The sequence below is a fragment of the Festucalex cinctus genome, chromosome 4 (assembly GCF_051991245.1).
Source record: "Festucalex cinctus isolate MCC-2025b chromosome 4, RoL_Fcin_1.0, whole genome shotgun sequence".
NCBI lineage: Eukaryota > Metazoa > Chordata > Actinopteri > Syngnathiformes > Syngnathidae > Festucalex > Festucalex cinctus.
Window position 1 is genome coordinate 4,022,421 of NC_135414.1, and position 13,513 is coordinate 4,035,933.

Sequence of the window (13,513 nt, forward strand, 5' to 3'; positions counted from 1 at the left end):
CCCTGCGAGGACAGGGGTGTTGGTCATAAAATTAAATTAGGCTGAAGAAGAACGGACACGCAGCTAATTGTGAGGGGCATTTTTGGTCTGAGAAAGGCGATTGTTCAATATTCCTGTGAGTAGGGGGAAGCAGATGCAGTCAAAGATTCACGGGGAGGTCAAATGTACGTTTGTGCTTGTGTGTGTGCGTGTGTGCGTTTGCATGAGAGCTGAACAGTGTAAGATTAAACGGTAACTGTAATGTTGGTTTTCAAGAAGACATTTCCAAAACTGCTTCTTTAAAAAAACATCTACACAGTTATCCATTTATGATAGTTTTATGCAGCAACCGATAGTTGAAACATCCTAGCTAACATTTTCTCAAGGATTTGAAAAGTGGTGACAAGTGAAAACTAATTAAGCTTACCTATAGGCGTAACGGTGTGTGGCTTTGAGTCCATCACATACATGCTCTGCATAGAGCATATATGCGTAGCAGAAAGGGCAGATGTCCCTATACACTCGTGAGAATTTTCTGAGGCTTGTTGGAGACACTAGGACTCTGTCACAGTTTGAGTGTGTGTGTTTCAATGACCATAATTGTTGGGGGGCTGGTGGATATGAGCGAGGGGGTTGGTTAGACGTCTGCCAGCGTGCTCTCCTTGGGATATTTTCTCAAATACTAAAACCCAAATGCCAGTCCTCTGAACCGAATGACCAGTTGTCTAAACACATTGAATAAATGTAACCCCTCATTTTCCAATGCCATAAAAACATTTTACATGAAGACACAATTCACAAATTGCTCTCATGCGATACAAAATGTTTACCACAAGTCAACAATATTTGAACACAACGGACTTAACTGGCGTTCACACAACAACTCAAAAATTGAATACACTTGTTGCTAATGATGTGACCACACCTATAAACTCAAGTTCAGAGTGTACAGTTTGCTGGAGAGTCCAAACAAGCGCAATGGATAGAGGCAGAGCCAGAGGAAGAGGAATTAGAGGAGGGAGAGGAGCAGGTCGAGCAATGCAAAAGTTACAAAATAGTAACATGGAATGGTAAGGGTATTCGTAAACACGAAAATAAAAATAATAATTTAACCATCTTATTACAGTCTTTCTCAATTGCTAATACACATTTATTGAAACCTGTACCCATTTTCTCAAAACCTTAAACACAAACACAAAAATTCTAACAATTTTCACAAAAGCCGTGACTTTTCACTTCAAAACCTATTATCCGGTATTCAAATCCGAACAATATATTCAGATCATACACACAGTAAGTCAAAATATATTCACCATGAGAGCATTTGTTAGACACGACATAAAATAATCTAACACAGAGAATCCAGGGTAGGTAGTCAACAGAGGTTTATTTTACATGCATCAACAAACATAGTTTTTGGCACTAGACAAATTACTAACCAAGTTAAAATTATGGTGAATTCAAATGAAATAGAAAGGGTGTATGAAAATAAATTCCTTGGAGTAGTTATTGATGATAAATTATGTTGGAGGCCACATGTAGAAAGTGTTAAAAGGAAAATGTCAAAAATCATCGGGATACTCTATAAAACTAAGGATGTCCTGAACATGAACTCATTATATATATTATATAGTTCATTATTATTACCATATTTGACCTATTGTGTGGAAATCTGGGGGACTGCATATAAAACAAACACTAACTCTGTTTTCAATTTGCAAAAAAGAGCCATAAGGATTATTAATCGTTCAAAATTACAGAATCAACACATCCATTATTTATCAAATTAAATACAATGACATTTTATGACTTGGTTGAGTTTAAAATAGCACAAATAATGTACAAAGTATATAACAATCTACTCTGCTATATTACTCAGACATTGTTTGAAATTAGACACAGTCCTTATGATATAAGGGGTACAAGTGTGTACAAAAAACCCAAAACAAGAACAAATATTAAGCAAAGGTGTGTTTCTGTAAAAGGTGTTAATTTGTGGAATAATCTGGGAATTGACTTGAAAAGATGTGACTCACTTGTTGAGTTAAAAAAAAAAAAAATGTTTAAATGCAAAGTTAAAAAAAATTACTTTTGTCAAATAAGAGCATGAAAATTGTATATAAGGAGTATGAGTATATGATTTATAAATGTATTATGGTATATATTTAGGAATTTCATGTATATATGTTGCTGGATAATGCACGCATCATTTTATTTTTAAAAATATTAACCTAGTATTGTATCAATAATGAAATAAGTTTAAATGTATAATGTATGAGGGGTAGGACTAAATAAGTTAACTTCTTCCTACTCCCTTTTGAACATGTAAACTATGATGAGTTTGTTTTTTGTTTTTTCTTTTCTTCTTTTCTTTTTTAACTTTTGTTTCTCTGCTGTTTGTTTTTATGTTCAATAATTCAATCAATCAATCAATCAATCAAAAAACATGATAGAGTCAAAATGGGCACTTTTAACAAAAAAACATGCATTAGTCTTAGGGCAAAATAATTTAGGAATAGTGTGAAATGTGTTTAAGTTTTATCCAAAAAGAGTGGATGAGTTTTGAGAATTGGGTCTAAGCCTGAACCGTGTGTAAGGTTTGGTCAAAAAAGTGTTTCATTCCAGAAATTAGTCTCGGAAACTGAGAATTTGCTTCATAGAACGGGGTTTAGTGTTTTAGCAACTGATAAAAACTGTTAAGTTAAGGTGCCACTTGCTACATTCGTAAAGAGGCAAGAGAAATTATTTCGCTTCTCAAGTCTCAGCCCAGGCTAGAAAATGTAGAATTTTCTGGTTGTCTCGAAAGTGACAAGTATCTGAAAAGTCGTGTTTTTTTGTGTGTGTGTGTTGCAAGCTGCTCTGCTGGAATTAGAAGAAAACAAGAAGGCGTCTCGTATCAAACACATGCACTTCCTGCAGTCGCTCAAGAACACAAGCCGCCTCTCACAGCCCAGCAAATCCAAACATACCAGATGAACATCTCATAAAAAAATGATCTATCCACCAACATTTATTTTTAATAAAACGATAAAAACCTGAGCTTCTCTGTCTTTTGTTTTCCTCCTCTCAAAATGAGTTCTCCCTTTGGGTTGCAAGGGGGCGCTGTGGACTATTGAATGTATTGATCCACTACTTTAATGGGTGGCAAATCCTCCCCCGATGAATTGCAGTAGGAAGATGTGTGTCTACGTGCATGTCACCTCGTCGTCGCAGCCGATATCAAGCCGGAGCAGGCGGAAGGGATGCGCCACTGACTCACACCGAGAGCTACTGGACGACTTCAGGTGAGAGCTGCCACACGCAGATGACACTTAGAAAACAGCCGCCGTGGCAAAATGTTGGAAATCACTAAAGTGAAAATTAGCTTGGAATAGGGAACTTAAATGTAGCAAAAATTACATTTTGGTGTTATTGTGACAAAAACAGATTTCATGTAAATGCAGAGGCTGGAGAAGCGTGAGGTAAGATGCTTGTTTTGTAATTTAGCATGTTGAATGGGACTTTATTGGTATTTTTAAATTATTTTTAATTGGTTGGGTTAAGGGGTGAGTACAGTGTTCCCTCGTTTTCCGCTGGGGTTAGGTTCCATAAAATACCCGCAATAAATGAAATCCGCGAAGTAGTTAGCTTTATGTTTTACAACTCTTATAAATGTTTTAAGGCTCAAAAATCCCAGACCGCACAATTTATACACTTTTCTCATTGAGGAATTTACATGTTCTCCCATTTCTCTCTTGTTCAAACATTGACAATGTTCAAACCTTCATAAATTTTATAAAATGGGTATATTACTGTAAAAAAATATGCAAAATTGCACTTAAAAAAAAATCCGCGAAAAGTGAACCGCGTTATAGCGAGGGAAGACTGTACCGTAATATTTCACTCTACATGTTTTTATTATACAGTTTAATCAAATGTTTAAAACTTGATACAGTTCTTGCAAATAAATATGTTGGATTGTCAGGCTTTTTAAAGCCTGGTTTATCTTTGTCAGATGCCACACATAAAGATAAAAACATGGGCATTTAACACCTTTGTGTGTAAGGTACGCAAATAATCTCATCACAGCTCCCTCACAAACATAAAGATTATCTTCTCAATCAACACTGGTCAAGATTCCAGTCTTCCGTGAGAGACCTCTCGCGTGATTATACGTGATCTAATAAAAAACTAATAATAATAAAAAAAAAACTTTTTTTTTTTTTTTTTGCTGTAAGAGGAGACACACCATGGAAGACAACAAACGCGACGAACTGGAAGTATTGATGGTGGTTTGCGGACTACTCCCACAAGCTGGTCCTCCATGGAAGAGTTTTGGAATTAATAGAAGCATTAAAAAAATAAATACTTTGTGCTTCTGGTCGGTATATGCGCACGTCCGTCTTTTTCAGTTAGGGCGCCTCTTGATTGGCTACATTCCGTTTGACGTCACAGTTGGTGGCGCAGCCGCACCTCGGCGTCCCCGCCGACGTTAAGATTTTTGTTCATTATTTTAACATGTTCATCAGTGGCGTTCCTAAGCAACTTGGCACCCTTGGCAGGATTTCTGGTAGTGCCCCCCCAACCGCCAAGAGGGGGTCTTATTAGACCCAAACATAAACACGACCCTGCGCAACTTCTTAGACCAACCACAAAATAATTTATCATAAACTCACACAGGGCACACGGTATCTTCACGTCTCTGGAATTTTAAAACCGCAGTTGCAGTTCAAAATTAATAATATAGTACTTGTACTACAATAAATCACTTGTATGGGATAATGAGAGCCTAGCAAAGAACGAACTTAATTATTTGCATCAACCATTCAGAGTGAATGAATCGGGACTCGCAGAAGTTAGGTTTACATTTCACAAGACTTGTTTTTTTTTTCTGGTCTGCTTTGCTTTAATTTCATTGTTGATGGTTCTTATAACTGGTTCTGATGATGCAGAACAATAGTGCTAACTCAGTACCTTATGAGCGAAAATTTATTTCTACATTAATTTCTCACTGATGAAATCTGCATTTAGAGCATCTCCCACACTTATTTTATACTTATACCATACGTCACACAGTGATATTTTCGCTGCAGAGGAAGATAACGTATGCTGCGGAAAAGTCAACTTACTTTAAGTCTGGCAACGCAAGATGGCCGCCGCCGGCTTCACTTTTTGCTACAGCATGAGCAGCCCAGTTTAGTTTATTCAGTACGTCCGTGCTGTATCAGCCTGCGCATCCACCTGATAGTCTGACCGTGATCGTTATTTATTTATTTATTTATTTTATTTCATTTTATTTTATTTTATTTTTTAAGCCTTGATCCAGGACAGCACACTAGCGTTTTCATTTCATTTTCTTAACTAAAGAGCCAGACCTGTCACCAGAAAGAAAGTGCAGGGGGGGCACTTCATCAACCTAAATCTGATGTTTTTGTATTTTTTGCAACCTAACGCCAGCAGAAAACGAGGGAACACTGTACATGAGATTCAAGGTGCATTTTCGTCAACAATAAAGTTTTGCTCTCTCTGTCCACTTTCACACCACAGTCTACACTTCTGTAGGAGTGTGCAGATCATTGTTTCATTTTGACATATTGAATAGTAAAAATAACATTCAGTAAGGTTTCATAATTTTATAGAACACAGGAAAATATAAATGTGTATGTACAACACTACATACTTTGTCCAGCACGTGTTTACACTGCACCAGCGAGCGTGTTTTGATTGTCTAGCTGTCATTTATCAAATCTACTCTGTAGTTTACTCACTTCTACTTGGTGGCGAGCTTTTCCTATCCCCCTGCTCATCACACTGGAGTTGTTTTTGTACGCCGGCCGATCCTGTTGTGTTCTTCACTTATGACACGTGCAGCGAGCAGTTTTTTGTTTTTTTCGCTTGTTTCAGACCTTAACGAGACACTAAATTGTTGTAAATTGATTGACGTTAATGTGCGAAGACGACCCTCCCTCCAAAAGCGAACGCTATAGTGGGAATGGGGGGGCTGGTCGTTGTCCGCTGTCAATAATGACTCGGTTCCCATCGTTCACATTAACGAGCCATTCAAATGACTCAATTCGTTCATCATTAATAAACTCCAACGCGGCTGAAAAGGCGGCCAAACCAGCGTCCGGTTTAGGGTTGCGCATGACTGCTAACATTGCTGTTAGCTCGCTGTTAGCTAGCAGTCACGGCTAAACGCTGGCAACAGGCGACGTACAATACAACATCAACATAATTATGTCTTATTAGCCTCTTACCTGGGGCTTGAACGTAACTTCAGGACTATGTTGTGTTACTGACGTCTGGCCCAGCAGTTTGGTGCACATGGATATTGCCATTGTTCAAAAACTCCAAATAGAGGCGCACATCTACAGCACCGATGACGCGCTTCCGGTAACACTTCAAAATAAAAGTGTTACATTCATTGACCTACATATACTACTTGGTAAAGTAAGGTTTATTTTGAAATTTGGTTTCTCACAGCCCCGTGTACTGTCATGCATACTGCCGTTAGCTTGACTGACGTGACTGACAAAGGATGAAAAAATAAAAATAAAAAACATCTCCTCTCCCTGTCGACCCTTTTGCTCACGAGCGCCCCTAGCATTTGCCTAATCCGCCTAATGGCAGGAGTGCCACTGATGTTCATTATTTAAGATTGTCGGCCCCGACTGGTTTTGGACCCAATTATCGGGACAAATCCACTCTTAACACATTCACATATAAAGATATTCTTATAAAATAATCTTATAAGACAAAAGATTGTCGGGCGTTTGATGTCCTTGTTCGGGACAAAAACAGCCCGATTCTCTTTATGTGTGAACCAGGCTCAAGTGTTTTATTTTGCATGGATGTCTGCTTATGACAAAAAAAGTTTGCATTTATGCTTGAATATGAAAATGATACCTTCCATTACCGTACATTCATTCCAATGGAAAACTCCTAATTTGTTAAGTGGTGAGTTGAGATACGAGTAACCAGACTTGCAAGTGGCTTTCACTTTTGAGCAAAAATTTTAGCTTTTGCAGTTTTGACAGATAAATGAACGAATCCTCGCAGGCATATATTCTTTATCCTCCGTGAATTGAAAACTAATATGACTGCAGAGTTGTGACCGTTTCCATGTAAATCTGTAATTTTGTATGCTTGTACTATATTACACCCGGATGGCCCAGGTGCGCACACCAGAAGGAGTTGCACAATATAATAATAAATTGATTTACTTTCTATTTCATTGTTTTTTTTTCCTACTACATGATTTTATATAGTGATATTTTCCATATTTAAAAACAAACATTTTTGTTGGGTTATTTTGGGAAATTGTAACGGATTAATGACATTTCAATTCATTTCAATGGAGAAAGATGATTTGATTAACAAAGGAGGTCATCTTGTTTTCAAAGCACCACTCTATTTTCAAAATAATCCCTCTTAACTTCCAATGGTAAAATAGAGGAAACCCTGAAATTTTCTACACAGCTAATGTGGAAATATGGCCTGTTTCTCATCAGGTATCAAAAGACGTGTGCAAAATGAGGGGATTTTTCAAAATGTTGAAAAAGAGGAAAGAGGTGAGTTTGACTTGCATGATGTTTTTGTGAGTGATGCTGGTTTCATTTAACGAGGCTCCAATCGCGTGCAGCTGATCCCGCTGATCGGGCTCATGGCTTTCGCCGCGACGGGAGCCACCACGACAGCCATCTACTTTCTTCTCACCAAATCGGACGTCACGTGAGCGGCACCACAGTTGTTGTTGTTGTCGGCTGTTTTGTTTTTGCGCTTATATCAAAAATGTGATCGTGTTGCATTTGTATTGTTTTCAGATTGAATAAAACCTCCAATCCAGAACCATGGCAGAAGGTGGATCCAACCAAACCCCAAAGGGTGAAAACCTTTCAGTTCAAATTGGAGCTGAGATGAGAATAGAATTTACATTATGTTACAGTGTCTTCCAAAAATATATAAATATATTTGAACGACGGCAAAAATCGGCAAGCATAATCAAAATCAAATCACAACTCATGATCCTTTTTCTTTCTGCCCCCCTTTGCAGCTGATCACAATCAATCAGCAGTGGAAGCCGGTGGAGGAACTGGAGTTGCTGAAAAACCTCACCAAGTGACCGCTGTTTGACCTCGCGTGACCCCGCCTCCCCCACCCATCAGTCGAACAGAATCCTTTGCGCACAAACTAGTCGGGTTGACAGTGTGCGGAAGCGCTTCTGTTCCTCCGGTGGAGTTTCTGTTGCCTCTTTAGATGCGCGACCGCGAACTCGACCGCTAGAATCGTCTGCAAACGTTGAAACCACGCTTAAAGGAAGTCGTCTAGTCAGTCACACAATAAATGTGATTTTACAAAAGAGTCAAAAGGGGACACCAGTGAATAATGTACTGTACTTTATTATATTTCTAATAAATTGTGTATTCAATGACATGTTGATTTTTATTGGTCAGCTATGTCACCCACTACACCAATGCTTCTCAAATAGTGGGGCAGGCCCCCCAGGGGGGCGCGACGCTGCGTCAAGGGGGGCGAGTTTGACCTCGCGGAACATGCTTTTTTATTTTGATTATTTTTTTTTTTTACTGTCTTAGAATAAAGTGCAATTGCACCTCCACTACATTAGGGGGCAGTGGCGCTCTCATTGGCAGAGTGTGCACTGGGAGCATTCGCTCGGTGGTGTAGGGATTTTTGCACACAGCACAGAAGAGTATGAGTATGAAGTGTAGCAGACCCTCCAGTGACACCATATAAAAATATTTAACAGGGATGAGAAGACAGGCGGAGAGAGACGGAGATAATTTTATTTATTTATTTATTTATTTATTTATATTTATAGTTAAGCGGGAGCGGGGGGGCATGACATAAATAATTGAGAAGCACTGCACTACACTAACAATAGCTCGACAATTTATTTACGTTTAGATCATTATGCACTGTAAACAGCAGGGCCCAGTTGTTCAATTCTCGGTTATTTTAACCACTGTTCAACCCCTAACCGCCGGTTAAATTCTTAACTCGCCGTTAATTAACCGGTGGTTAAATATGCGTTGTTCAAAACATGGTTAGTCACACCGTTTGTTAACGGCACCGTCAAAGTTAATTGTGTCGTTTATGTCAATGGTTAGCATCGAAATATCCCACAATTCCTCTTTTTGTTTATTTCCGGGTCGGCGAAAGCAATGGATACTATCCAAATGACCGCTGGCACTCAATGAAAAAAAGAAGAAGCCGGAAGTTTTCTGCTGACGAAGAACAATCCACTCCTTAAACAATCAATGGTTGAAGTAATTTAAGAGTTTTCGTAACATTATTTATTTATTTATTTATTTATTTATTTATTTTTAATTCATCCTAATTTATTTTTTCTCTGTCCATTTTTAGAACTTGTCTTAAAAAACACATTTGTATTCTTTCTCTTTTGACTCAGCATGAGATTTGGAATTTTATTACTGCTAAGAGGTAACGCGTGCTTAACTCTTCATCAGATTAATCACCAACGTCAAAGTCAAGCCCTCGATAAGACACTTTTTCTTGCGCTCAGTGGGCCTCATGAAGGCAGCATTAGCCACGAACACAGAGTTAACCACACTGTTAAAAAGTTAGCGGTGGTCCTTAGGTGTGTTAACGTTAACAGAAAGGACAACAAAATAACAGTGCCGTTAAAGTTAACGGTCGGTTAAATCTACTTAACCAATGGTTATAGCTATAACGGAGTTTGAACAACCGGGCCCAGGATGGCAACAATTATTAACTTGTTCCACAATGTAAACAACTACAGTACCAAGGGCAGGATAACAATAACTACAGTATATAGCTTATTGTTCAGCTATGTGGACTATCAACCAACCAATGTCTTGATATCATAATAGTTTTTTTTATTATTATTTTTTTAACATCATTGATCAGCTATGTGAGACACTACACAACAATGGGTTTCACTATTAAAATTCTTGACTTTGTCAGCTATGTGAAAAACTACACTACCAGTAGCCTTATTATAATTGAAGCTCTTTTATTCAGCTATGTTAACCATTACACTACTATTTTAATCAGCTACGTGAACACTATACCACAAATTTGTAGATAAACAAGCGACTAACAGTCTGCTATGGGAACCACAGTGCTCCCAATTTCAGACATTTTTAGTTGGCTATGTAGCTATGTTAGCACAACTAATTTAAAGATACTATAGAATTTCTTTGAAATCTAACGAAACCACTACACCTTATTTCTAGATTGTAAACGTAGACTTCATTAGTCCTGCGATAGGCTGGCAACCAGTCCAGGGTGTCCCCCGCCTACTGCCCAGAGCCAGCTGAGATAGGCTCCAGCACCGCCTGCGACCCTTCTGAGGAATAAGCGGTCAAGAAATGGATGGATGTACTTCATTAGTCAACTACATGAACCTGAGTAAAATTATGGTCATTGTCAATGAACTACTACGCAACCATTTTCTGGATGGTAATTATTGATCATTTCAGTCAGTTATGTGAACTACAATTTTTTTTTAAACAATACATGCAGATTTTGTTAAACCACTACAATACCCATTTCTAGATCATAAATATAGACTTTGAGTCCAATATGTGAACATGTATACACATTACACGTTATAGTCAACTAGAGTTACTATGTGAACCACTACATGAACATTTCGTAGATGATAATTATACAGGTAGATAACTTGAGCCAGTGATGTAAACTACTACACTATACCTATTTGAAGGTCCATAGATTTTCTTGAAAATCTGAACTACTACACTACTACTACTACAGTGAACTACTACACCTATTTGTAGATTATGTATACTTTATTAGTTATCTATGTGTATAAATACACTACCAATTTCTTGATAATATATTTTATTAGTAAATAACTACCCTATCTATTTCAAAACCATATATTTGCTAGCTATGTGAACAACTACACTACCAATGGCTAGATAATGATAATCATCTTGCTGCTGAGTCATTGCCACCATCCAAACAAAGACTATTTCCTCCAACCAGTTATCAAGAAGTGAGCTTCAAACCGCCACCAACAACGATTCTCTTTGTTTAGTAGGACGATCCACTTCATGTCCATTGTCTTGCACATTCACACTGCTAGGCACAGTCACAACTGTTGCCTCATCAACGATTCATTGCATCATCACAGCCAAGTGTGGGCGAGGTTTCGAGAAATCCCATTCACCCTGTTTGTTGTGATGCTTTGTGTTGGGTAGTTGCCCCCCAGTCGTGTCATGTCATGTCCTGAAGAGGAAGTGCTGAATGTTCTGAAACGAATTGGCCGGTTTTCTGAGTCGAGGTGCATCCATCAAGCTACACCGGGTGCGGCTCAAAATCTCAAATGTTATTTTAGGAAACAATAGCAGAGGAGGAAGGATATAAAGCGTTGGAAGGAATTTGCGGAGGAGACTGTGCCGACTGTTTCACAACATACAAACACGTTCGGTGGTTTCACCATGATGGTTGTTGACTATCGCTCAGCTAGCTGAACAACTACACTACCAAGGTCTAGATGAAAATTTGAGATCTTACCTTCAGCTACATGGAACATTACACTACCAGATTCTAGATCATATACACCTAGTCATCTATGTGAACATTACACTCCCAATGTCTAGAAAAATACACTTTATTAGTGATCTATGTAAACCACTATACTACCAATTTTTAGAAAGTAGACTATTAATCAACTATGTCAACTACTATACTACAAATTTATAGAAAATATATACTTTATTAATCAGTCTTGTGAGCCATTATAATACCATTACTAGATACGAATTAGCTATCTGAACCACTACAATGCCAATTACTTTGATAGTAAATATTAGGGGTGTTAAAAAAAAATCGATTCGGCAATATATCGCGATATTACATCACGCAATTCTCGAATCGATTCAATAGGCAGCTGAATCAATTTTTAAACGTCCATTTTTGATGGAAAAATATTCAAGAAAATGTTTTACGTAGGGTTAGGGTTCACATCTTAATCATGGAAAATGTTATATTAATTAATGGAACATTAAGCCTTAATATTTTATTTCAAAGCCGTTCAAATATGAAACAGATTACAACCTGTTTGTTACATACAGTGGCTCACAGTTATGACTGAAGTTTCAGATAAATAAATAATACATTTTCATACAAATCTTAACAGTGTACATGTACAAGTTTACTAAATAGTATTTCCTAAATTGAGTAAAAAAAATAATAATAATAATAATCGCAACAATAGACTTATAAATTCGTATCGGGATTAATCGGTATTGAATCCAATCGTGACCTATGAATCGTGATACGAATCGAATTGTCAGGTACTAGGTAATTCACACACCTAGTAAATATCCATCCATTTTCTTGACCGCTTATTCTTCACAAGGGTCACGGGGGGTGCTGGCGCCTATCTCAGCTGGCTCTGGGCAGTAGGCGGGGGACATCCTGGAATGGTTGCCAGCCAATCGCAGCCTCTAGTAAATATATACTTAACTAATCAGTATGTGCATTACATTACACTTATACTTTATCAATCATCTACACTCAGTGGTCGAGTGGTCATCTCCCAACCCAGCTTGTGGGTTCGATCCCATGCAACTGTGACCACGTTGAAGTATCCTTGAGTAAGATCCTGAACCCCCAGTTGCTCTTGATGCTGCGTCATCAGTAGTTGAACGAGTAGTTGAATGTACAGTGCTTTGAGGGCCTTTTAAGGTGGACAAGCGCAATATAAATGAAATACAATTATACTAACAGTTCCTTGATAATAGGACATCTATGAGAACCAATATACTAACAAATTGTACATATTTCTATATGTCATTACTAAACTGTGATAATACTTGATTAAACCTGTGGCTCTGAATTTAGGTGCGTGATACTGTTTACTTGTGCTCACAACCTGACTTGCAGCGATCGTGTTGTTAGGTCACGTCACATGGGCTGCAAAGTACACACTTTCGTTTTATGGTCACACAGACGCTACCTGGAAACCCAGACACACACCCTATTATACCTCCTATCCCTAGTGAAGTGAAACTTCAGCAGTCTGCGCTCATATTTTAATGTGGTTAAATTCCACACGGTAACTGTTATAAAATGTTTGATGCATTCTGTTCACATTTCATATTATCTGTGTAGACGTTATTCATGAGGATCAATCACGCTACTGATCCTTTAAGCCAAGCTGTAATCAGCAAATGCATAATAGCAATACACTCTCAGCCATCCACGAGTCACATTGCAGTACACAATTACTATTCTGTATGATAAAATTGCACCACCATGTGGACAGAAAGGACATAACAGCCCATGTTTTGTTTGCTATTGTAGTAAAATGGTAAAGGTATCAGTTCCGCAAAACACTATTTTTACTGATAACAAATAGTTTGGATGCACAGTTTCATTATTTTACATTCATTTATTAATTACTAATCGCATTGTTCAATGTAGAATAAGTTACCATTATTATTAGTACACTTACATAGGCTAACTCCTTTGCAAAGGCATAGTGCAAGGTAAATGAGTAGACATTAGCAGACTACACAAC

General features: G+C 38.0%; 1 protein-coding gene across 2 annotated transcripts; it reads left to right on the forward strand.

Moving 5' to 3' along the window:
• Positions 1 to 3,121: 3,121 nt before the first annotated feature.
• Positions 3,122 to 8,389, forward strand: coxfa4l3 (cytochrome c oxidase associated subunit FA4L3). Of its 2 annotated transcripts, XM_077518292.1 has the most exons (6): positions 3,138 to 3,263; positions 3,406 to 3,440; positions 7,470 to 7,529; positions 7,601 to 7,689; positions 7,782 to 7,842; positions 8,012 to 8,389. In XM_077518292.1, the coding sequence occupies exons 2-6, from the start codon at positions 3,417 to 3,419 to the stop codon at positions 8,078 to 8,080; spliced, it is 303 nt and encodes a 100-aa protein (XP_077374418.1). In that variant the 5' UTR covers positions 3,138 to 3,263; positions 3,406 to 3,416; the 3' UTR covers positions 8,081 to 8,389. The 2 variants fall into 2 exon arrangements, with proteins under 2 accessions (XP_077374419.1, XP_077374418.1); XM_077518293.1 differs by lacking the exon at positions 3,406 to 3,440 and having other exon boundaries at positions 3,122 to 3,263.
• The last annotated feature ends 5,124 nt before the right edge of the window (positions 8,390 to 13,513 follow it).